This window comes from Vanellus vanellus, assembly GCF_965231255.1.
Source record: "Vanellus vanellus genome assembly, chromosome: 6".
Classification (NCBI taxonomy): Eukaryota; Metazoa; Chordata; class Aves; order Charadriiformes; family Charadriidae; genus Vanellus; species Vanellus vanellus.
In genome coordinates this window covers 56,571,115-56,596,870 of record NC_138911.1, presented here as the reverse complement: position 1 = coordinate 56,596,870, position 25,756 = coordinate 56,571,115, and the positions used below count along the sequence as shown (strand labels likewise).

Here is a 25,756-nt window from a genome sequence, read left to right as displayed (position 1 = left end):
GACTCTCTGCATAAGCTATAAAGCCAAGATGCTCAGGATGCACCCAGCTTCCAAAGCATGCACAAAACAATTTCATGCGCATTCGTAGCAAATTTCACACTTTCAAGAAATACCAGACTCACTGGTCGTCTCTTGAAAATATGTCCAAAGATTTTGCGTGTACAGTGCTGCAGCACTCATTAGACTGCCAGAACTCTGGAAGATCCAGACAAATGAAGGCAATTCTCAAATTCTAATTTCCAGGCAGAAAAAAAAAGACTTATGAGGGAATTTCTTGCAGGGCGCTATACATACACTTCAACAGAGCAAAACTGATTTACAGTGGTCCTGTTTACATGAGTAGTGATACTGCTGTTAACCATGACTAGATGGGAAACGGAATTCCTCTCGTATGGCGTACCAGGCTTGAAAGATTTTGGTTTTATCATGAATCAGAAGAAAAGGTTCTATTTCTATTACGAACAAAATTATATTTTAAAAGTACAATGGAGTAACAAAATTACTTTTTCAGAATAAAGTACATCAGTAATGTCTGATCAGAACACTATTAAAAACTAAAAGTCAAGAAGATATAAGAAATTGGAATGAATCAGGAGAGGGGAAAAAATAAACATCCCATTTTGATTTTGAGAGGTGTTGATTAATTTCTGTTCAGATTTATGTTAAAGCATATTTCCTCTCCCCAGAAAACTTTTGAGCTTTAACAAAGTGCTATGATGGACAGTAGCTGCTTTGCCATCAGTTAACCAAGAGTACTACCTCGGCGAGTTTCAGACTCTCTGAGGTCTCTCAGAACATACACTCCTGTTCCCCTCTAACTCCCATGTAGACCAAATCCTGAGTCCAATGGCCCCTCTCCTGGTGAGGAAGAGCTGGCTGTCCGACATACTTCCTCATAGCACTACCAAACCTATTTATGCAGAGAAATAGCCCCTTACTTGGTTGTGAGCAATTCAGAGAAGTCTGGCAGGCAGTCACACGTGCAAGGTCGAGGGTCTCTGCCCCGACAGTAGTGGTTCTGGGAGAGGTATTGGGCACTGTCCTTTGGTAAGGGCATCAGTGTGCTGAGCACTGGCGAGCGCTGGTGAACCATGCTTTTTATGGAAGGATGCTTGGTATGGACTTTTCTTGAAAGAAAACAAATGGAGGTGTTACCTCAGTGTATTCGGACAGGCCAGGATCCCTAAGGACTCACCAGTGTGTCAGATGTGTACCTCAGATACGGCAATTGCACTGTATTTGCAGCAGCGGTCCGGTCTCCTGCTTTCTGTGAGTCAACGTTCTTCCTGTCTGTTAAGGTGGGATTCAACATGTCGGAATAAAGAAGCCTGCCGATTTCTTCTCGAATCACTTGGAAGTGCTTCCGTCTGAACACAAGCCAAGCCACATAGCTGCAGAAGTTGTAGAAGCCCTAAATTGAAAACACAGATCCCCTTTTCACTGGGAAAAGGCCCAGAGTCCCACTGCATCCCAGAGTGCAGGTTGGCGTGATGCCACTAAAATGCCAGCAACCATTTGGCATCAAACTTTACCATGCGTGCATCAGCGAAGATTTGAAAGGATTGGTTTTTTAAAGGTATACAGATGGATGAGGCTAGAAACAGTTAGCTCAGATGGCTTTCATCATGCTCAACTCTGAACAATTTGGCTTAGTCTTGCTGCTAGGAATTAAGGAGATAACCACCCAGTTTCCCTCAATAATCAATGGAAATTGACTGATGGGATGAGTCATTCTGTGGGGGTTCTTATCACACGCTTCTATCTCAAGAGGCAACAACTCATCCTCTGGCTGAGCTCTCTTCTGCAACGGCTGTGAAGGCAGCCGAAGGGCATGGTCTGACTGGGCAGCTATTGTTTGGGCAGCTGCAGGTAGACAAGACGATCCCCACCCTGAATGATGGCATTACGATCACATAAAATATTACTACCAAATGTGAACTCATCACATCTCACCTCTGCATGTCTGCTTGCTGATTAAAAAAAAACAAAATCTAGCTTTTCACACCTATTTAACATTTGTGATCCCTGGCATAAGATGGATCAACCCCCAGTAAATCCAATCTCTACTGAGTCTGTTCTTGAAAAGATGGCATCACTGGGACTGCTGTGTGTCCTTGGAATTGAATCCACACTTCCCCTTTTTCAAGGAAAGGCTTCCCAATTTCTGAAGTATAATTTGGGCCCAGCTGTTTCATATTAATTTGCTGAAGCCTTGCTACATAGTGTGTTGCATAAATGGCTGATGGAGCTGTATGTTGCAGGCCAGAAGGGCTTATTGGAACCTAGAAATGTCACCAGGGGCAATGGAAACGAAAGAAGGCTGTGAAATTTCTTACCTACAGAGGTGAAACTATGAGGGCAATGATGAGAAGAAATCTATGGACCAGACTTCCTAGAGGAACCTCAGGCTGTGGTGGGAACTGCCTGGGGTCTGAGAGCCATGGAGGGACTGAAACTCCCCAGCTGAGAGCTCCAAGGGGAAAAGGCTTGGGCTGAAGGGCAAAGAGATGGTATTTTACAGGGACATCTAGCCCCTAGAGGTAAAACTTTATTCTAGGTACTCTGCCCTACAAGTAAACTGCTGAGGGAACCAAAAAGGAAAAGAGCATTTGGATGTGCAAGAGAGAGACATGCTCTGGGCTGATAGTTACACTCCATTTATCTTTGTGTCTTTCTTACCTCAAAGAAGCTCCGATCTTTCTGCAATGATGTTTTTCTCCTAAGGCAGTGAACAAGAGCACAAAATTAGTAGCAGCAGTTATCCTTTCAGTTCTCTGAACAGAGCAGTGATTCTCACTCAGGGGGTCATGCCAAGCTGGCATTTCACCAGGGCAATGAAGTTAGTGCTGGTAGATCCTCATTACTAACACGCAGAGACCCACTGTCCAAGAGAAAGGCAGGACTTCTGCATTGCCTCAGAAGGAGAAAATGCAAAATATTGTATGGCTCTGTTAATTAAATCTGACAGAGAACAAAGCTGGATGTGATGAGCAGGCAAGGCTCCCCTGCTATGCTATCTAGACTGAGCTCTCTGCATGGGCCTCTCAAAAGTGGTCAGCTCTGATCTAACCCAGTTCCCACTCAAGGCAATAAAAAACGCTTCCTGACATCACTGGGACAGCAATGAGCAGAGTTACCGAGGGCACAAAGCCAGGCCAATGCTGAGACAATAAACTTGAAAACCAGGAATGAGATGCCTGATGCATCTCCAAGAAGAAATGTAAAACATGCCCAAGAATGACAAAGGGCCTTTGTTAAAGAGGCAGTAATTTGCCCAGTGGAAGCCTGAGAGATGCTCTCGCTACCCACTTGAGCCCAGGGTTTCTCACACAAAGCCAAACGACTGTACATCATTGAAACAGCCATTAAAGCAGAGGGTGATGCACACATCCCAGCAGCCTCTCAGTTCTCCTGGAGATGGCACAACTCTCCCTCATGGAAATGAAAGCAAATTTTCCCTGCTAGCCTACAGAGTCCCGGAGATCTGGCTTGGTCCTGCCAGGTGCACAGGAAAGCCCGTCTCCACATCAACTCACCAACTCCTGACATGAGCCTTATCTTCCTGATAATATCAAGTGTTCCACGCATCTAGGGTATCCCCAGCTGCCATCACCCCAGAAACATTAATGCAGAACAGACCATGAAGATAATACCTTTCAGCCCTACAGCTCTGTTTACCGTCTTCTGACTTACTGATTTTTTGATCAAGAAGACCACGTATCTCTCTACCTGGCTCCCACCAGCCATAATCCTGCTGACACTTCACATATTATGCAAGGGAAAAGAAGCTTGACTCTGCAAGCATGGCATGGCCGTTTGCCAAAGAAGAACTACCAGAACAACTCTGATGCTTTTGATTCCTTATGAATTCTGGTAAAGCATCTTATTCTGCCTTCAGAATACCAGAGTGGTGAAAGCTAAAGCGGTCCCAGCCTCTTAAACCTAAATGTGAAACCCAGCTTCACCTTTTAATATTACAGAGCTTACACAGAGAAACCTATGTGGAGGCCAGCAACAAAAAAGTCAAATAAGGCCAGGGGTCTCCACCCTTCTTTCTCCTGCTGCTTTTTTCCCTCAGGTAAGATATTAAGCCAAGAGACCTGCTTGGAGTAAAGTTTCCTAAAATAAGTGTTGAACTAGGAGACACCTCCCATGTCTAGGGCACAGTTGCTAATTACCTAGGAAAATACAGAAAGGGTCAGGAAAACATCAAACTTGCAATAAGATTCAGGACAGGACTTGTAAGAAACGTGACTGAGTGAGCAAAGAGCATCATGCCTTCTAGAAATATAGTAACACTGATTTCTCAAAGCTGTTAGGGGGACGAGATGAGTTCATGCATAAAAGAGGACAACAGCACAACCAAGGGCAGGTGGTGCAGTAAGCATGGCGTTTGGATGCAAGATGATAGTGACTTCGGACATCTACCAGAACTACTGTTGTGCATAGGGGCACATGGGGAAGAAATGCTCCCTGTGCCATTCAGCAGCTCCTTCCACCGCAGCCGTGACTCTAATTCCCATTGGATCAAGGCAGCTTCAAGGAGCAGTAAGGGCTGGCTCGATGGTGTTTGCGCCATTGATGCATGCAGCTTTGGGAACACACTGTGTTTTTCCCATTATGACAAATGCCCATAAGGAAACTGGCACCACAAAAAGGTTGCACAACCCCCATCAACTTAAAAGGAGAAAGCCAGACACACCTATTCCTTCCTCGGCGTTGGAGGCACAAAAGGACTAATGCTAACATACACAAATAACAGGTCTGGAGTAATTCTCTCAAATTCCAGTCTGGGATAGTATCAAGATAGGATTTTAATGCTGCATTTTACAAACCATGTAAATTGTTAAGATGAAGAAGTTCTCCACCTAAGCCTCCCTTTTTAAACTTTCAGAGAAAGCCTTTACATAAAAAATCAACAATTTCATACGAACACAAAGACATCTGGCAGATCTGGAAGGGAAAGCAGTTTACCAGCATAGTATAAGATTTCATTAAAATGTTGCTATGGTGAATTAGAGCGAAAAGCAAAAGCTTAAACACCATCATGAACCCATAGTTGGGTTATAAGAAAATATAGTAAAACTGGGGGTGGTACATTATCAATAGTTTCTCAGCTTTTTAATCTAAACATTTTTCAGGTTAAAGAAAAAAAACTCATCAAAAGTAACCCTCATCACAGTTTCCATTTTGATGAGGGACCTTTCCCATCCAAAAACATGTGTGCTCAAAAAATTCCTAACCTTCTTTTATAATAAGGAGTGTTAATCAGTTCTGTCCCTTAGCTCTTGTTTTTGGCAGTTCATGTAATGGTCTGGGAGGATCAAGATAACATTTAAGGCTAAACTGAGTCAGCCTTGAAAAGATTATATTTATATAATTGCAGTATGGTATGGGAAGTGCCATATATTAACACACACTCAGCATTAGCCTAACTCTGAAGTAAGCTGTAGTCAGCTACCGCCACTCTGCTATGAGTAACTCAGTGATGTCTCTCTTCATACAGCAACTTACATCACGAAGGCTTTAAGACACAGCTCTTTTCTAGCCCTTTCTGTTTTCACAACCTGGACACATGTCCCAACCCATTGCCAGACTCTAACCCCCACTGTGATGGAAATACTGAAGGACACAGTTTCTTCTTTCAGCTCTCTGTTCTCCCTCCCATGCTGTTGTTTTTTTTTGCCACTAGACTCTTGCTTGCCTCATTCCTGCCCATTCCCATCCACCAGGCGATACGAGTGAGTGAAGAAGCAGCAGAGCTAACTAGCTGGGTATATACGACAGGCTTTTTTATCCAGCTGCATCCAGTTCTTGCATTCAAGTTACTTTGTGCAATAAGTTGCTCCAACTGAGTCTCATAAGTGCAGACATTAGGGCCACCCAACAGAAATAATGAAATGCTGTCATGACCCTCCTTGTCCAACCAGTGAGAAGGTTAAGAGGATGCCTCTGCTCAGCAGGAATCTGGGAGCAGGGATTCGGCACAGAAGGCTGCTCCGGGAGTGCCCAGTGAAATGATGATGTGCCAGGATAAAGGGGGAACTCATTCTTGATTCTGAAGGTCCAGCACCTTGTGGGACGGGGCACACTAAAATGAAAGCCCTGTTGGGACAGCAATTTCAAGTCCCCTTTGACTCCATCATTTCACAGGTCAACTTCTGCTCTTGATTAGAAGGAAGCCCCAGTTCCCCCACCCCAGCCAGAAGCAAGGCTGCCCGGAGCTGTGTTGCAGGAAGGCAAGTGAATGTTTGTGACTCCTCTGGGGGACTGGCAGCAGTTTGACACCAACTGGCTGAAAAAATTTGCCTGAAACTTCTCTGAGAAAATCCCTTGGTACTGGGGTGCTGGGTGGGGACTGCCAGCTCCTTTCTACTGCCAGGGAAAGGAAACACTGTGCAGGAAACATGGCTGAGGAAGGAATTTCTGACACTAGCATGGTATGTGATCTCTCTGTCATTACATTTGCCTTCCACTAACCATTTTTTGTGGTGCTTAGTTGCCAGACAGGGTTAAACCACAACAACTTAATCACCTGTAAAAATTCCCCTTTTCTTGTCCTCATCATCCCCTTGGTTTCTCTGCCTTTCCAAACACCCTCCCATCCTTTCCTGTCTTATTCAGTTTCTTATTTAATTCCCACTACAGGTTTCTCTCCCCTTTTTGTTCATTGCTTGGATCATCATATCTAAAGTGCAGTTGGTCTCCACCACTCTGAAAAAGCCATGCACTGTCTTCCCCGCTCACAGGTGGGAGTCCTACACTTCCAATGCCCAGGCACAACCTCTTCTTGTCTCTGCTCCACTTGCTGCCCTTCGGGAACATGGTCTCCTTCACTTGCTAGACTGGTCTTATGCTACCTCAGAGTTGGCATAAGAGGAAATTTATGCAGGGATCAGTGGCAATCAGCAGGTACACAACCATTTGCTTTCAAGATTTAGTAAGTAGAAGTGGCAGGGGTAAGATCCAGGGCTGGCATTGCTTTTCACCCTGCTGACTTTCATGCTGAACCCATCAAAGTTTCCTGCTCTGTATATCTAGCAAGGCTTCCGCATACCAGGGCTAGAGCTTTCCAGTCTGGTATCCAGAGCTCTGCTACAACTTGTTGTGGTCAGATCAGTTGGCAACAGCTCACCAGAAACACTTGTGGAGTTAGTTAACAGGTAGAGCTGAAGGGAGATCAGGACACTTCTCCATCTCACGGTCCTGTAGCCCTCTGTGACTCCTTGGCTCACGAGACATTTGTTACCCTGGGCATTCACTTGTGTGACTCAACAGAAGCCTTGGCGCTGGGCTGCTGTGGTCCTTGACATAGTGAGGGTCCCCAGAAGGGAAAGCTTTCCTTGGCTTACTTTCCACTAGGCCTGTGGCGCTGCTGTGCCATGCCTCGTTCGAGGATAAGGTTACAGTACACCTTGGCAAGGTGAATCCTGGCCACCGCCAACTTTGCCAACACGTTGTCCATGTCTTTATTCTCTAAAAATATCGTAGTCCTGTTTAAAACAAAAAGGGAAAAAAGTTTTCAGGGAAGGTGCTTGGGACAGAAGGGATGCTAGAAAGAGGGATGGTTCCTGGGAAGTAGGCATGGTTTTCAGGCACATAAATCTACATGCTCCATAACCCCACTGTGAGCAGACCCCTCTGCAGCAAGGCTGGGCTCAGACACTTCCAGCACAGCTTGGCAATGCCGGTGGGGCCACACAGCCTGGGGCTTGGGCCCAGACAGTCTCTCTTGGCCCACACAATTTAAAAGCTGCATGCCCGCAACCTGTCAGGTCGCCGTCTTTGATCCTGCATAGCTTATGAACCCTTTTAGCAGCCTGCATAAAAGTCCCGGAGGTGCATTTAGATATCTGCGGGTGCAGGCTCCGTCAGTGGGTGGCCTGGAGCAGTGGGTCTGGCTCATTCAGAGACAGCACTTACTTCTCTTCAAAAAGGCACACGAAGCGCGTTTGGGACTGCCTCTAAACAGGAACGGCTAAAACCGCAAACCTGTATTTTAAACCAATTCAGATCAAACACAAAGGAAATGCCAAGGCAAAGAGCTTTCTGTTTCCTCTGCTTCCCCTGTAATCCACCTGACTGTCTCCCGGTGCCTGGGAGTGCTGCCGGCCCAAAAGTTACCAGCCTCTTTTCACACTCAGGAGAGCTGGGGTTTTTTATCTGTCTTATCCCTGATGGCCTCCAGCTCTAAAGCTTCCTAAACAACCCACCTTTAATAAATTAGGACAATTACTCTGGGCTTCTCAAGCATAATTGCTAATAAAATTCAGAAGATTTTCCTCAAAAGACATGAAAGGGTTGGAAGCAGAAGCAGACAGAAACTAAAGGGGAAAGAAAATGCAGGACAGAAATAATAGCCCTTGTTCCATTCACGTCTCATCCACCACTGCTGAGTTTTTGTTCTTAGAGTCACATATTTCAGAAGTGAATACTCCCAAGCTGTCTCTGGTGGGGGAATGCCTCCTACCCGCTGCTTTGGAAAACTGGTTGGTTGTTTTTGAAGTTAGTTACAAGATCTTCTTGAACCCAGAAGAAGCCAGGAAAGCCTCAGACTTGGATTTACAAAGAATCAGCACAGCATCAACAAAAGACAAAGTCACGAGAAGACAAAGATGTCCATATTCATCCTGACGTTCTCTGATAGGAACCCCTTCCAATACTTTCTTTTCCAAAGAAAGTTTAATGCACAGAAGCCACGACTCCTGAAGTCAGGGTGGTCTTAGATGCTCTCTTGAGGCACTGTGAACACTGATCCTTCTACACAGTTTAGGTTCAAGACAGTTGAGGAGCTATTCAGACTATCAGGCTTGGCTCCCTGTGGACAAGAGTAGTCCCAACACGAGTTAGGCATCTCTCATAGGCATCCCAAATGGCAGGAACCCCCAAAAACACCAACTAGGAGCAGGAATAACCAGCACTGTTTTCTGTGTTACTAGGTTATCACACAGGGTCTACAAGAAGAGCAGCTCGGGACTGCACAGCTGTTGGATGTGTCTGTCATATAGGAACATCAGGCTGATAAAGGACTGGGTGGGTCACCAAGCCCAGTCTCCTAATAATCTGTCTGTCAGATTAACTGGGAGCAAATTATACGTGTCACTAATGAGACACATGAAATGGTACCAGCATGTCTTGCCTCCAGTCTCTCTGTACTTGTGGCACATAGCCAGTACTACATAGGAAAGCAAAAAAGCCCATGAAACTAAATTACATCTTAGAGGAAGGGGGAGGGAGTTTTCTTCCTAAGCAGGCCACTAGCAACAGCCCTGAGCATGGGATTTATGTGGGATAGATACAGGAAAACAAATGGCTGTGCAATCTTCTTTCACATTCTCTCAAATACATCAGCATATCACAAAACCAAGGATTCTTATCACAAGTGTAATTTTATGTCATTATGACTCTATTATGTAGTCATAAAATCCCTTTCAGAAGCTCACGGAGCTCCACCTCCAGAAAAAAAGTAGTTTTCTCACCTGCCCCCACCGCTTCCTAGTGGAAAACCATTCCAGAATTTTATTCCACAGGAGGAAAAAGACAGTCCTTGCTACATTTGATTTGAAATATAGCACATATCAAGTTTAGAATTAGACCAGGTGGATAACAGAGGCAATAGGAGGTCTTGAACAGGGAAAGAAGATGTAATGTCAGAAAACTCTTCACACCATCATTAATATCTCCCTGCTCCTCCAAGTCAGCTAAGGTGCTAGAACAATTAAGGATGAACTTCCACATTAAATAGGACCTAAAATTTTCTTTTGTCATTTTACTTTCCTTTCCTGTATTTATACTTCACTAGATCAATATCCTGACTTCCTCCTTCTGCACAGTGTCTCTTTAAGCTTCTCTGATGTTACACTGCATGCAGGTAATCCTGACAAGCAAGCCACTTCCCTTCAGGGGAGGTAATGAATCTAAACAAAACAGCCTTGTAGAATATCCCTTTGGGAAGTTGGAGAGTCAGTATATGTTTCCCACCAAGACACGGGGGGCACTTTGGGAGCACTGCATGCCAGAACACACTGAAAAGTCTCTTGTGGCAGGGTTTATCCAGTGCTTGCTTATAGCTGATACCTACTAACCAGAGCATCCTGGATCCAGGAAATATAAACTTATATTGCAATAGGTCCAAACTCCTCTTTGTTTCAGTCTGTTTCTGTATTTGCCACACCAATAGATGATATGAGCCATTTTGAGATGTCATGGCCCATGGAGTGGCTTCTTTGTCCTTTACCAGCCAAGAGTGAGAGGATCATTTTGTAAATTGCAGCTCAGAACACCTCAACTGAATCTACAACCTTTGTGTATGAAACTATGCTGATGGTTTTCTTTATTTATGAATTATTCCTTGCACAACGAAAGAAACACCTGTCAATCTATGCATACAGAACAAATCAATTCCTTAAGGCTAGCAATCCTCCACCAGTCTTTCCCTCAACCCAGATAAATCAGCCACTTTTTATATCAAGGCTTTATGAATTGTGAAGTAATCATTAGGTGTTTTAAGAAAATGGTCAATCAATTCTCAGAGACTATTATAGACTCCAGAAAATCATTGAAGTTTCTTACAATCAGAGTTTGTACCTCTGTAATGCTTTCTCCCAAGGCATATAACCCTCTAACGCAGCAGCTCCTAAACTATTCCCCTGGCATCGCCACTTCCACTCTGCAAGGTAGCAAGTGTGGTCACACACCCTTACTCGGGAACTGCTTTCCTAGCATATACTCCTCAAGTTGTAACATGTTTCTAGCACCTAAGAGTCATCTGAACCTGCTTTACAAAGTATTTAGAAATGAAGTCTTAAAGCAATGTGACCCACAGCACAAATTAACACCCAGCCGACTCAGTTGCGACTATTTGGTGCTCTGTATTGCAAGCAAAGATGACTGGATACTAAAGTTATTGCTGGGAAATGGCATTAAGGGATGGTAATTTGATCCAGGGCACTCATGTAGATTTAATGTTGATGGTAGTAGTAATGATTTATTCAAATTGCAGCATTACCTTGTGGAGCCAAATTATTTAGTGACCCCATTGCAGCAGGACTGGATCCAGCCACCATCTTGAGAGGGAGACTATGGCGATGCCATGCCACGTGACAGCAGTGCACGCCGCTCAGGGCAAGGCTGGGGCAAAGCAGGGTTCAAACCCTCCCAGACAGTCTGTCTCTCTACATAGTCAGAGGAGCCTACGTCCTGGAGAGCACAGAGGACAAGGGGACAGGAGACATCAACGCTGAGACCAAGGGGGTTTTCTCCTTAGTATTCCATATATAGACTGGGCCAGTATAGCAAGCAGTCCTTGCTCGTACGCAGAATCCCACTGATCCTGACACGAAAGATTGCCCTGCGATTCCAGATTTGCCGGAGCAAGCTCTGTGTACTTACACCCCTAAAGTCTTATACTCACGAAATCAAGGATCTGCATTTCTTTTCCAGGGCAATTTTTTCAAGGTGAAAAGATAGGTAGAAGAGCAGGGCCATGAGGAACTCATCTAGTTTCTCATTCCTAAATGGAAGGGAGAAAGGTCACTGTGAAGTCTGCAGATTTGCAGATAGAGACACCACCAAAACATTATGAAAAAGAACAAAGTCTGCTCAAGGGCCTGCATTATACCAAATACGAGCTATATGGTTGCGACCTATTAGTAAGAAGCACTTCACCCTACACTAAGACTTTGAAGGCTCTTAGAGAATTACAGAGTCCAGTAAACACGGTGAAGGTTGGATTGAATTGGATATTACCAGACATACTTCCCAGAAGCATGTTTTCTGCACTGAAGGTGCTGAAAAAGTGGCATTCACATTCAAAGGAAAAGGGGGATAATTCAGACATCTTTCCCCTTTTGAAAGGACAGTATGGTGAAGTCTCAACAAGGTCTACAGGTACACTCCTAAGTCAAAGGCAATGCAGCCACTGTACGGCCCTGGTGATCTCAGAGATATGCCTCTGAGATGTAATGCTCTGCCTGCTGCCTCCTCCCTTTTAGCCTGCAGAGAAGTAATGCTGATAAGTGACAGCAGCAAATCATGAGCCCTGTAGCTCTGACGGGAACAGCAGCAGCACAGGAGGCAGCCCAGATTCCCAGTCGTGTAAGCACTCCTGGTGTACACAGTGCTGCAGATGCGCTGGCTAACATGGAATTTAACTTAAAGTAAAACAGATAACAACCTGCGGATATTTAGGCCCAAGTTCTTGGCTTCCTTTAATTAACAGAGTGGAAGGCTTTCAACCAGGTGATAGGATTATTTCTCTGCACATCTCAAGGACAACATGCATCTGGTGGTGTTTCCCACTGACCCTCACAGATGAGAAATTTTAAACCTCTGATATTTCATATCCTGTTTCTCAGACACCCTGGTCCCTCCACTACCAGCTACACACACATAATTCTTGAAACAAACTCTAAATGACATACCTTACAACCGCTTCAAATGATAGCATGTGATGTGACTCATTTGCTTCTTTCAAAAGCAAAGCAGCATCTGAAAACATACAGAGGACAAAAACAATACTTCCACAAAAAAATTGCTAGTGTTAGTACAAATAGCTTCCTAACATTTATGGGCGATGCTTCGCTGATACGATATACCAGCAATTACTCACACTTGACATCATCCAGGGTCACATATTCATGTTGTGCCCACTTTGACAGCCTATGCAATTTTCCTTCTGTGTCAGCCAGCCTTCTTTCAGGGAGCATTGCACTGCACTCCTCTTGGAAGATGCTAGTGGTTGACCAATACATAACATTTAAGGACACAGTGTTAATTCCTGTCTGAGAATATTAAGATTATCTGCCTAGTATGTAGTCTCTTCATTGCACTCAGTTTCAAAGGGACAGGCAGTGAAATGCGTTTGGCAGGTATCCTGAACTAACTTTCAACTATTACAACCACAAAACAGGCTGAGGACGTTGAGAGAAATAGGACATTTCACCTCTAAGGTTGCGTCTGAAGTTGCTCTTTTAGTTGCTAGTATAATAGATTGTGACTATATTATTTAGATCAAAGAAGTTTTAAGTAATGGATGAAAGTCAGCCATACCATGTTGTGAATTTATAAAATTATTAATAATAATAATAATACTTTAATCTTTGAAGTGCCTTACACAGATGAATTAATTACCTCACAATACTCTTCAGGGTAGATGAGAATTATTACCTCGTTCTGAGCGATCTGGAAACAGCAACAAAGATGCTGAATGACTTTGGTAAAGTCATACCAGGCTAGTGCCTGAGCTAGCATTCAACACCAGGCAAGTCTGGCTCTGTTTTTGTGTTCAGACCACTCATCCGCCCTGCTGAAATGACAGCTGCCTTCCTGTTTCACGTGCTTTGTTCAGACATGATCTTCAGACAACGGATGAAAATATTCCCACCCAAATGATCTTCTTGCTTTTTGAGCTAGGCTAGTTGAATTGAAATACCTCTTTAATGTCTTGACATGCATTTCCTGAAAGTGAATATTTTTTCCATCCTTAAGGTTTTCCTCAGCTGCTAGATGGGAGCTGCAATACAGAGTATGAGCAGGCAGTAGTATGAGTTTAAGTTACTAGCTGCAGTACAAAGAGGTCAACGTCTCATGATACAAAGGTATATCTATTTGGTGTCTAACTGACACAAAGAAAACAACTGGGTTGTGGTGTGGTCAACATGAGACATTGCTTTCAACAGAGAAGCAAAGAGTAAAGGGGCTTCCCTGATTCCTCCTGCTCTGTCTCCTGCCACCATTCCCACTGCGCTATGTAAACCCTTCAAGCAGTCAGTGTCTCAAGTGGCTTTAGGAAGATTTCAAATGTAAACTGCTTCATTCCAGAGCTTTTCTTTGGGATCATTGAGGGCAAAGACAGGCAGAGGTCACCAGGGAGCTCACACCTCTCCCTGAAGAGCTACCGGGCAGAGTCAGCAGCGTTCCCAAGCCCAATGGAGAAGTTGGCCAAAGCTGCTGAGACACAGACCATGAAAGGCACCTGCAGTAGCTGTATGACCAGGAGAGAGGTGAGCAGCCTGGCTCCACCATGACAAAGGCTTGGAAAATGCCCGGCAGGGCAGGAGGCAGCAGCAAGCAGTGTGTGACCAACCCACTGCCACCATGCTCCACTGTGCTCCCCGCCCTGCTCTTGAGAAGAGAGCAGAGGGCAGACAGTTTGGGTGTTGGGGTTTTTTTTGCCCCCATAGTTTAAATTATAAAGTCTTAATCCACAGCTGCCGTAGAAATTCAAACCACAGCTACGTGCACTTTGTCCCCTGCAGAGCTGTGGTTTCCCTAAAGGTCTGCAGTCCTCCAGTGCACACCATTGCACAGGGTCATACGTAACACTGGCAAGAGGGAACATCAGTCTGTGGACCTCCACCTATAGACACCCGGGGTGGCATTTGGCCCTCGCGTCCAGCACTGCTGCTGCAGCGCGTGGTGCACATTTCTGACATGTGGCGGGACTCACCACACACTTTTAGCCGTCCCTCTGTAGTGGGTTCAGCTTGAGAGCAGTGTGGAGTAAACACATATTTCTGATTCTGTCCATTAACATGATGCCACAGAGCAGCAGTTAAGGAGATCCAGTCTCAATTGCAAGAAAAAAAAAAAAGTAAGAATTTGTCTTGCAGTCGATGTTTTGGTAAAACAATATTAGACTCTGATTTCACCTGACTTGGAACTGCTGTATCAAGGCCTAAACCTGCGTAATTTGGAACGAAACCTCATTCTTTTACCTTGCAAATTCAAGAGTGTTGGTGTCATCTTTCCAGTACCACACACCTGGAGTTAGTTTTATCGTCTGCAAGAAAACAGCATACAGAGTACATGTCATAAATCTATGCGCATGTCCTCAGCCCAGCTCAACAAAATATTTATAATGCAAGCACTGTGCAAATGGGCCGCTTTCTATCTTTCTTAAGTCTGCTTTTCACCCAGATGTTGTTTGTTTGTGAGTTGTTAAACAGAAGTTCTCTGAGACAAAAGGCTGACAGCATAGGAAAGAAAAAAATCGGTATCTGTCCTTTTTTATGTCTTCCGTGTTATGAATAAATAATTGAAAGTTTGCTAAGGAACATCAGTTCTTTTATTGCCAGTGAATCAATAAAGACGGAGGAATCAAATGGAAGCATGCATTAAAACAACACGTTGCTTTTATTTGTTGTTTTTTAAATAATATTTATGTAATTGTAGAGACTAGGTATCAGGAGAAAGGAAATCTTTGCTTAAAAATTGAATACGTTATGCACTTTCCTGATATTCTGAGAACTTTAAATAAATACCAGATAGACCCTTCAGGGGACACTGGACAAAACTACTAGTAACAGCATTTACAGTATCTAGATATTAAAAAAAAAAAAAAAACCTACAAAAATATCCTCTGGAAATAAATAACATCTATTAGTCCTTTCTTAATTAACAAGAGACACTTGCAAACTCTTAACTATTATTTGCAGGTCACCTTTAAAGCAAAACTACTTTTATTGCTGAAACCCTTCTGCCTACAAATTTAAGCTGAGTGAAACATTACGGCTTTCTGTGACTTTTTGCCAGGTACCATTCAGCCAGCCAGCCACGGGGCTCTCACAAAATCTTGCTCGCTTTAATTTGGCAGTAGAGCACTGAATATGGGACACCAGAATAACTTCATGCCAGCAGCCAGCAGCCCATGCGATCCATTGCAGGTTAACCCACAGAGATGAATATGAGGAAACCATTGGCTCTAATCCATTCACCAAAAGTGATTATTTCAACTTGTCTGTTATCGTCTTCGTTTCCAGCTTTCTAATACTGGTTTACAACTCTCGGATGAATAGGGCCATGCAAACGCTGTACCTTTATGCTACACACAAGGGTCTATGAACCATGAAAGAAAAATAGAAAAAGTGGTAGTAGGGCATAGCGAGGCCTACCAGCGCATCACAGGAAAGAGAAAATACCACTCCTGTGTCCTCAAAATACATCTCAAATGCTTCTCACTAGTGCAAATGGCTGAATGACTGTCCCCAAACACCCTACTCCCTGGCGGGGACAGTGGGACAGGTCTCTGCCCTGCCCACCCCACCCCACCCACCCCATGGGCCCTCCTGTGGCCCCCAGGATCTGCTGCAGAGGCAAACGTGAACAGCAGCGGCAAGATGGAGCTGTGAAAGGTGGGGAGACTCACAGATAGCATGGTGCTTGCCTGGGACACCACCAGGAGCGCAGAAGATAAGGCAGGCAGTGTTTACAGCAGTATCCTGGTGACAGCCCGCTGTCCTCTAGGAACCGCAGATCCCAGCACGTAGATCCCTCTCCAGCCTGCACTGTGGACTGGGGCTCATGGTTTGTGTGCTTTGCTACTTCCCAGCTCTGCTAAGCAGCTTCCTTGGGTAACATTTTAGTCTAATCAGGGAAAACAAATGCTTTCCATGCAATAACTTCTCCACAGCCACTCATTTGGGCTTACAGGACCTGCAGAGGTTTTCCCAGGCCCAGGACTGGCAGCAGGGAAGGCAGCTGCAACCTGCTCTCTCTGTTACAGGCGTCGATGTCTGTACAGCAGTCTGAATGTTAAACATACTTTAGTTTGGGACTTTACAAGATTTAATCTACCAGGTCACAAGTCTGTGACATGACCTAGGTCCCTATGCAAGCAATCAGCCCAAGATTTGCAAGTTGCCCCTGGAGACAATTCCCGTACACTAAGGCAGGTCACTTAAGGGCATGATTTCGAGGGAGGGGTTTTGATCTTTGGGATGTTGTCAAGCATTTTCTTTTGCAAGCAGAGAATCTTTCATCTTAGTCATTCACAGTGGCTCAGTGTCATGTATAACTAGTACTGCTTAGATCGCACCCAAAATTGGTACTAGTTATATTGACAAAAGCACTTTTTGCCAATAGAAGTCAAGTCCCTACGAAGGGTGAGGTTTCATGTTACAGCTAAGCCAGCCTAATAGCTAGTTGTTGATGGAAGAGGCATTCTTGCTCCCATCAAAGTTTTCCCATCATTTATCTTTGTGTTGATTCTTTATCTTCTCTGTCCCCACAGCAAGGCGGGTCCCTAAACTGTCAAAACCAGTAATCCAGCAAAAATAAATTAGAAGCTTTCTGTTGAGTTAGCATTTTACATCAGTTTATGGTGGAGTCAGAGAAGGGCCAGCAGAGATGCAGATAAAGATAAGGGGACAGGGAGGACCACGCCTCTCAATAGATCAGGTCGGCTATAAGGTGAAACCCAGCCACAATCTTGGAAAATTTTGCTAGTACAGCTGCACTTTGTACAGTATGTACTTTGAAGAGATGAAAATACCTGACCTAAGACCTGACCTGTATAGGTCAGTTCAGTAAGACAGAAGGAAAATTTCCTGAGCCTTCAGCTCTTAAAGATGGCATCATTCATTTTTGCAATAGTTTCTAACTGGGGAAAATACTCCTGAAACAGCACTGAGATGTTCATGACCATGTGGAAGAACACATGGACAATACAATGTGGGGAAAGAAAATTTCCATAAAACAACCTGTCTTCCCCCCATTTCCATAGCCTTCCAAATACTGCATCTTTTCTCCTGTAGGTACTCTTTAAAGGTTTATCCATGCAAACATAATCAGTCCATGGATAGCTAAGCAAGAATCTCAAATCAGCCTGAAAATTCAGCTCTGGCTCTGTTCTCTACAGCCATCTATTTTTTTTTTTTTTTTTGACAATTGTATTGTGTATGTTGTGTTTCCAGTTGCTATTGCAGGCTGCCAAGTACATATCCATGACTTGGCAGCCAAGTTACATATTTAAGAGGATGAGAGAAGCAGGTTTGGGAACGACCTCAAATCTCACCCATGGCAGCCAGGCAGCACTGTAGAAATAGGCTTCCCATCAGGGAACGGGGGAGGTATGGAATCGATGGCTCATCAACTAATTTTTATAGAGCGTCGCTGTCATTAGCTTCACCAGCCCATCTTGGCTCTAGTAAAAGTCATGCCAAAAAAAAATGGGAAAAGTAAAGGACATGTTGCCGATGGTCAGGACCACCCACGTTAGCGTTCGTGGTGCAGGACGCAGGGGAGACAAGCCTTCAGCTGTACTAGAGTTGGGAGCAAACTGGCACAAAAAACCCACATGAAGGAGGGGGAGAAACTAACAGTGGGAGCTACCAAGAGGGAGAACAACTGTGAATGTGAAGACTGGGACTGGGAGCTAAAGACAGAGTGGTCTAGGCAGGCAGGGAATCAGTGCAGCAGACAGGTTACTAGGGGGAAATGAAGAAAATCTGGAAGGGATTTGTGGAGAGTGGGACAGAATTGGCTCTGGCCAAGCACAGGGGCCAAGACAGACAATGGTGTTTGGGGAACCCTGAGACTGACTGAGTTACCAGGGCAGGAGACTTGGGATGCTCAGATGCAGCCCCGGACTACCCTTAACCAAGTGCTTGCTGAAGGAGATCTGTTCAGCCCAGGTATTTCATGACCTAAGGGTGCAGAGGTGAGCACCAAACATCCCACCCATGCTGATGGCCCAAAAATGGGTATCAGTCTGGAAAAAAAATTTTAAAGCCTGGCATTGTGTAGCAAAGGAGATTAGTGTCTGTCGGATCCCTGCTTCAGCTGTTGCAAGAGTTGGAAGCTATAAAATGAGTGAGTCAGAAGATTACAAGAAGTGAAATTAAGGTGTAATGGTTGAAGCAGTTCAAGGCTATATGGGAAACTGGTTTCCATATGGGCTTCAGTCACAGAATGCCAGGCAAATCACTCCAACCCACATTTAACCCTAATGACCATTATTTGCATGCTCTTTTCTCTCTGAGTGAATGGCCTGGCTTCATGGAAGTCTGAAATGCAGGACTAGGTACCCACAGCAGTGACCAAAGCCAATGGGAACTCTACTTTGAACAGTTGAAGAACTATATAATACTAACCTGTCTGAAAAAGCAGCTCCTTGGCATTTCCAGTAGAAGACCCCATAATAGACAGATGGCATTTGGGTTTTGGTGGTTTGTTTTATCACCTTCTCTGTGGGAATTATACACATCTCAGGGGTGAAAACTAAATGTTTAATGTTGTGAAGCACTCAAGATGCAATGGTGATGAGATTCATAGGCGACATCCTAAGCAATACTTCTTCTCCAGAGCTGGGGCTGGACAGCACACAGTAAATAAGGTGTATATTGAACTGGGAAATATTACTTTCTTAGAGTATACGCTGCCCATTGTGTGCACTGACTGAGGCAGGTGCCCTACAGAAGAAAAAAAAATTAAAAAACTTGTTACTGTGTAATTAAAAACTGGGTTATGATGCATAAGCACAAAGAAAGAAGAAGTAGGCTTGCTCTGATGGTCATAGTTCTGAACAAGCAACCTTGCAGCTTTAATAGGCTTCTTTTAATGTTGTTTCTTGTGGTGTCTGTGTGTCCCTGTGCGTCCCAGTAGCTGAGAACACTCAACAGTACGCATATGCATCCATTCTTCAGGTATATCTAATGTTTAATTCGGATATCACACCCAGAAAATAAACACATGCATAAGCCCAACAAAAATATCACTGACTCACCATCCAGCCATTCCACCTCATTTCTGCCTCTTGCTTCTCCTTGCTGTGTCAAGTCTCTGTCTTCCATACCCACCGTATTAATTTCCTCCTCTCTTCCCAGGGGCAGTTAAATGTCAGCCCTGGTTTCTCTGGGAATATTAGACTCTGTGTGCGTGCACTACTGTTTGTATTAGACACACAAGTACAGAATTCAATTTCACAGTAGCTAATACTTAGTCCATGACTACGCCGTTTACCTGCCAAGTGCTTCTGCCTGCTCATTAAACACAGGATCATGCTATATGAATGGAATAAATAATGTCCTTAGGCATAATACTATGAGCACTGGTGTGGCTTTTCACTTCAGATTTGTGCAAAGTTGAAGCTCCTAATTCTTTGTTTTCAGCAATTTTCACTGTTTTGACACATTAACACTGCTGCATTTCAGTCCCATCCCTTGGATCATCCAAAGCAAAAGGTAGTTAGATAGCTGCGCTGTGACGTCTGGAGACACGTCGTGTCCCTTCATATCCTCATCTTCCTGGGACACCAGCCCCAACCTTGCCCTAGGTTCAGAGCCCTGTGGCCTGGCTACCTGCCATGTTCAGTGGCGACTACATCCACAGAGGCAAACTGGCTAAAGGTGTCCGATAGGCAAAGGGAGAATTAGCCACCGAGTCCTGACGGAAGGTCTAAGGGAAATCAGGAGGCAATGATTGCCTCGCACCACTTACGCATGGCAGGCTGCTTTGGGAAAGCCAGAAAAACCAGCTGCACATTCTTTTACTGAAATCCTCAATGCAATTACTCCCTCTGCGTGGTTTTATCAGATGAGATTATTGAACATTAGCAGTTGTCAGCTATTTTCCTGCAGCTAGGCAGTTGCCTTGTGCTCCTAACAATCAACCTTTTGTTATTAACATACCTCTAACAGAAAGGAAGAAGTATTTACTTCATACTCAATATGTATTTTCAAAAATCGCATTTTGATTCTGTATCTGAGATGCTCAGAAATCTATGGAGCTTAAAAAACCTGTCATAGCCTAGTTTCTAGTTCTTCTGTAGGATATAATAACCATCTCCCTGCTATAGAACGAGGGGGGAAAAGGTGAAAACTTAATATAGACATACTATAGACAAGATCTTCTCTGTTCAGTTCTGTGAGCTTTCAAGGTAATTATTGCAGAGAACTTTATTTTTAGGTTTTAGTTTATTACAGACACTTTTTAGCTTAGAATTTTTAGTTTAGTTATCTTCCACTTGCAGTGCTGCAGCTAGCACTAAGGGCTTGCTAGCATCACTTGTCTTTAACCAGGCTGCATTAGTACGTTTGCAAACTTGTCATGAATAGGATCTGCAGCAGGAAAATAAGGAGTCTGCCAAATGACAAATAAACGTGGTTTTGAAAGAAATATGTTTACGTTTTTAGACACAGCCTGGCAAAAAGAAATGCTTCTTTCAGCTATGACACGTGATTGCTTGCCTGTCAGTTCAACCATGCAACAGCTCTTAGAGGGATTCATAGTTAGACAATATTTCACGATGCTCATCGGTGAATAGGAAAGCAACCAAGACCCCTAAACCCATGGGGTTTTCTCTAGAGTCTCGCTGAAATACATAGCATTAGCACTTCTGGAAATTTTTTTGTCTCCTTAATTCTATCCAAAATAGATTTTTAACTGCAATCATTTGCAGCAGTGACATTTTGAACTGCTCCAACAGATAGCATACGGGTGCTGCTACCAAAGCACGAGCAAGAATGACCTCACACTTCTTGGTCCAGGATGTAACAGTGATCTGTCAACTTGTGAACAGGCCAACACACAAATACCAGTTCCTGAATGGTGGGAGACACTTCAGCAATGGAAAAGGAACAAAAATTTCCTATGCTGCTCTTGATTTTCCTTAAAAGAAAGACTACCAAAAAATATGTTGGCTCTTAGAGGGAACTTTATCCCCTCTCTAAAATTGGTAGCCGGTGCTGCTATTGGGATGACAAGAGGAACCAGCTTTTCTATGTCTCCACCCTTCTGATGCAGGAGAGAGTAAAGGCAAATGGGTCATGCAAGGGTGGATCGGGGTTTTTAATACTGCTGTTTCATATGTGGAAGTGAAATATGTTGTTGCATCTGGAAATGCTGGCCTGCCCAGCTATATAATCACCACGCTGCTGCAAGCAAAATCTACTCCAAAGGCAGGTCTATGCTATAGGCTTCTGCCTGCATAAATATGAGGATGAGTGGCGGAGAGATGTGATACCTGACCCATATAGGTGTGCTAAAGAAGCTTTACTGGCATAACTTGTTTTGCTGTGGGGTAGGGAGGGGTGATAACTTTCCTGTGATGAACAACTTACAGACATAATTCTGCTGCTGTAAGAGCATCCACATGCTTTGCTGGTTTAGTATCACAGGATTCCCATGTGCCAAGGTACAGTGTCCCTGACGCAGGCAGAGATTAGACCACTGTGCGCTTTCTAAAGGGACACAGTAAGGGAAACTCATGCCAGGCACAGGGCAAAGGAGGAGAAATGTGCAACACCTTTTAAGTAAGTAGAGCTTGAAATGCTATTACATTACAATGCAATGACAAGACTAAAAAAAGGGATCTTTAAAATTAAGTATGCATGCTGGGTGTAAGTGCATGCTTTTTAACGTGATGCCTTCCATTTAACATAAGTGCCAAGACTGGAAATGTGAATTCCCTGAATATTTTTCCCTTTTCTTCCTGTTCCTGTGGGAGTGGCTCACAATGGGGAAGGCAAAATTTATGGTGCTGTCCTGAGGTGCCACATCTCCTTCAGAGTTGTCTCCCCTTGGCTGTGCCCCGTATTACCCCAAACCTTCAAGGAGAACCTTTCAAATAAATGACAGGCAGCTCCCAAGAGAAAGGCTGCCCAGCCTGCAGGGCCCTACGCAGTGTCTCCTGAGAGATAAAAGGAAGGCTGCCGGGATATAGTCATTCCCGTCTGTAAGATGGTATCACAAGGGGATGAGCAGGGCTGCAGCCTGTCTGCTAAGTCCTCTGTGCTGAACTTCAAACAGACGCTCTGGAGGCGGCAGGGCACGGAGATGACTCACCCGGCCGGCCAGGTGGACACAGCCTGTCCAAGCACGTCTCAGCTTTCCGTGCTCCCGAGTGGGTTGCCCTCAGACAGCTCTCTTGTCCTCAGCTCCCTCCCCAGGGTCTCACACGGCACATTATTTTAGTAATGCTTTTGGCTTTGTCTTATTTTTAGGCTCCTCTCTCTCCCCTGCAAAGAGGCAGTGGGGAATTTCAGGGTGACGCAGGAGTGATCGCTTCCCATTGCTACACACCTGCACTGGGAGCGAGGTGCTAAGGTGCTTAAGGGTTTTAATTTGGGTGATTAAATTATCCAGTATTAATGCGACGGGTGTTCCTCTATAGGAAATAATACCATCCATATAAACTTCATCGGTAAATATAAGGAGCCATCAAAAATTAACACTGTAGTCACACAAGCGCTACAAAGTTACAGCCACTTTATATCCTTCCTATGGGCTTGGTCTTTTTTGGCACAGCCCCGTTTAAGAATAAGCACAGTTCTGAAACCCAGGCCCACGATTTTGACAGGAGGAGGTGGCTTTCCCTGTGAGTCAGGATGGTACAAAGGAGGAGAGACGCTGAGCATGGAAGCAATGAAACGGCAGATTTTACACAAGATTATTTTCCTGGCTTTGCCAAATTCTTTGGAAATGTGCAGCTGCTCCCCAGACCTACGTGTACACACCAAATACACCTGTTTGCAAATGAGAAGCAGCATTTTCCCCTCTGACATTTAACTTTATTTCTTTAAGAAACCGGGGGAAAAAAATGTGGACCCACTGGAGTCAGTGGGAAGTCTCCACCAACAGGATGACAGTTCACTCTACAGTAAGTACAATATACCAAAAATCAATTCAAAGTTATTGTGTTATAAACTAAGTGAATGAATGCGAGGAATCTAGCTCTGAGCCCTTCAAGTTTTCTGCCTCTTGCATTTTGGGGCGTTGTTCACATATTTGAAAGGCTACTTCGTGCCTTGAGACTTCAAATCTTTTTCCAATCATGTAAGTCAGAAGTTTCTCGTCCTTTACATATCCCACACACGGTCTAAGTGTGTCCATACTAAAAAATACCCCTTTCCTAGGAAAAAAAAATAAAAAATACAATTATGCCAGTGTTAACCTGTTCATGTCCTCAGCCCCTGGGGTGTTTCAACCAACTGGATGGGTGTTTCACTTCTGTGGTCTCTGTTACCCCCTGCCTGCCCCACTGCTGAAATGGGCACAGTCTGAGGACAGATGACAGCACAAGCATGTGACAAACTATCTGCTGTGTGCGTTTGGCTACATTAGCTCTGCAATACACTTAAATAGATGTTCGGAGAAAACAAAAAATTGTGTTTAATAACCGGGAAGCAACACTGAGGAATGCACACCGAGGGCTGAAAAGTAAAGGAAACTATGTGGCAAGGGCAACTACCAGTCAGTGAAGAGAAAAAATAGTTAACCCACATTTACAAGGAGCATGGGTGCTACCTAATCTTTACCTTCATCCCATGGTAGTGGGGTTTCTGTTAGGAAAAGCGTTTCTGACAAAGTACTGCACTTTGCAGCAACAACTTTTCACTTACAGATAATCTACTGCTATTCATAAACACATTTATGTATTAGTTCCTAGAAAAAAAAAATAAAACAAGTCACAGTATCTTCTCATTCTCAGGTGTCCTATATAGGTTACAGCCTGGAAATCAAGAGGCTGATTGCCAGGAAAACGCTGTGTACATAAACACGGAAAGCAGCCAGCCTGAGAACAGCCTTTCAAGGTTTAACCAAAGCATTCAGCAGGCACTGAAGTTGCTATAATGGACTTCTCAGGTCTCCCTGTGATGGCACTGCCATTTACCTATGAACCGTTCAATACACTTGAAGTGGGTTTGAATCATTTATGATAACAGCTGATCAAACAGGCTTTTTACATGCCTCACATTCCACTGTGACTACTGCAACCCCCTTCTGTAGCCAGTGAAGAGAAACCCGCAGTCAGTGCCCTAGCAAACCAGCCGAGAAAAGTAAGGTAGTAAACCAGAGTTTCACATCTCCTCTGAATATTAAATACTAAACAAGTTTATTTTTGTCTGCCCTCTAATCACAAAATATTTTTATAGATTTTTTTTTTTTTTTTTAATACATCACCTACGAGCTTAAGCAATTGGGGTCCTAAAAGTTCTTTGCAGCACGGAGAGCCAGCAGGGCAGCGCCTGCCTTATTTCCCAGCACACCAACACTCCCCCTTACTAACGAGCGACCAAACAAAAACACTGCGGATGATTCCCTTCAGCTGCCCACTGCTCTGCGGTTTTTTCCCTTAAAGGACAAGCCAGTCCAAAATGTGCGTGTCATCAGGCTCCTCCATTAGAGCTCATTAATGCGCAGCTCCTCGGACTCTAAATACGGCGGTTTTCTGCTCTCTCAAACAAATTAAGAACTCTGGGGACGGTCTGTAGTAAAGCCAGACAAGTTTAACTACTACGAATTTTGCCTGTTCTATCAAGCTCAGCATCCCGGCTCCTCACTCAGCACTCCCAGCTCTTGGGGTCCTTTCGGCAGCTGTACTTTCGATCGTCTTAGGAAAGGAAAAAAAAAAAACAAACACCACATCCAGTGAAGTATTGAAAGCTCAGCTCACATACTACCAACCCAAGAATAACTCAGCAATTTATACAGCTGGCCGCAAACCGGTCTCTATTTTATCGACCCGAACCGCCTTGCCAAGCACGACTATTTCAGTTGTGCTCATTTCCCCGCTGTTTGATTTCGGTGACAAACACGACAAGCTGCCCCACATTTTCACCGCCACAGCAGGTTCTGCCCGAAAACAACCCCCGCCACCCCCAACTCGGGGAAACTTTCCTCCGCCGTGGTGGTGACGAGGGTCACACTCACACCAGCCCCAGGGTTTGGGGTCCGCCAACACCCACACCCCCCTCTCCCCCAGGGGAAGCCGCCTTCCCCCCTCCCTCCCCCGACTGGGCTCTATTAACCCGTTCCTGCTCACGTCGCCTTTCTGGGGGCACTGGCCAACCTCCCCCCCCCCCCCCCCCGACCCCGCCCCAGCTCAGCGGGCTGCCGGCACCCACCCGCGGCGGGACACGGTCCCGGGGAGGGGGAAGCACAGAGCTCAGGAGCCACAGATACAGCCAGGAAAGTCTTCCTCACCCTCCCCCCAACCCCCCAGCTACTGCCCCTTCACAGACAGGAGGAGGATAGG

At 44.6% G+C, this 25,756-nt stretch overlaps 1 protein-coding gene across 1 annotated transcript; it reads right to left on the bottom strand.

The window, feature by feature from the left end:
• Positions 1 to 934: 934 nt before the first annotated feature.
• PPP1R36 (protein phosphatase 1 regulatory subunit 36) lies at positions 935 to 16,156 on the bottom strand (the record flags this gene model as incomplete). Its single annotated transcript, XM_082485758.1, has 10 exons — positions 935 to 1,127; positions 1,215 to 1,411; positions 2,680 to 2,719; positions 7,353 to 7,493; positions 11,414 to 11,512; positions 12,423 to 12,489; positions 12,611 to 12,732; positions 13,433 to 13,513; positions 14,718 to 14,782; positions 16,148 to 16,156. 10 exons carry the CDS (start codon positions 16,154 to 16,156, stop codon positions 935 to 937), a joined length of 1,014 nt encoding a protein of 337 aa, XP_082341884.1.
• Positions 16,157 to 25,756: the final 9,600 nt, after the last annotated feature.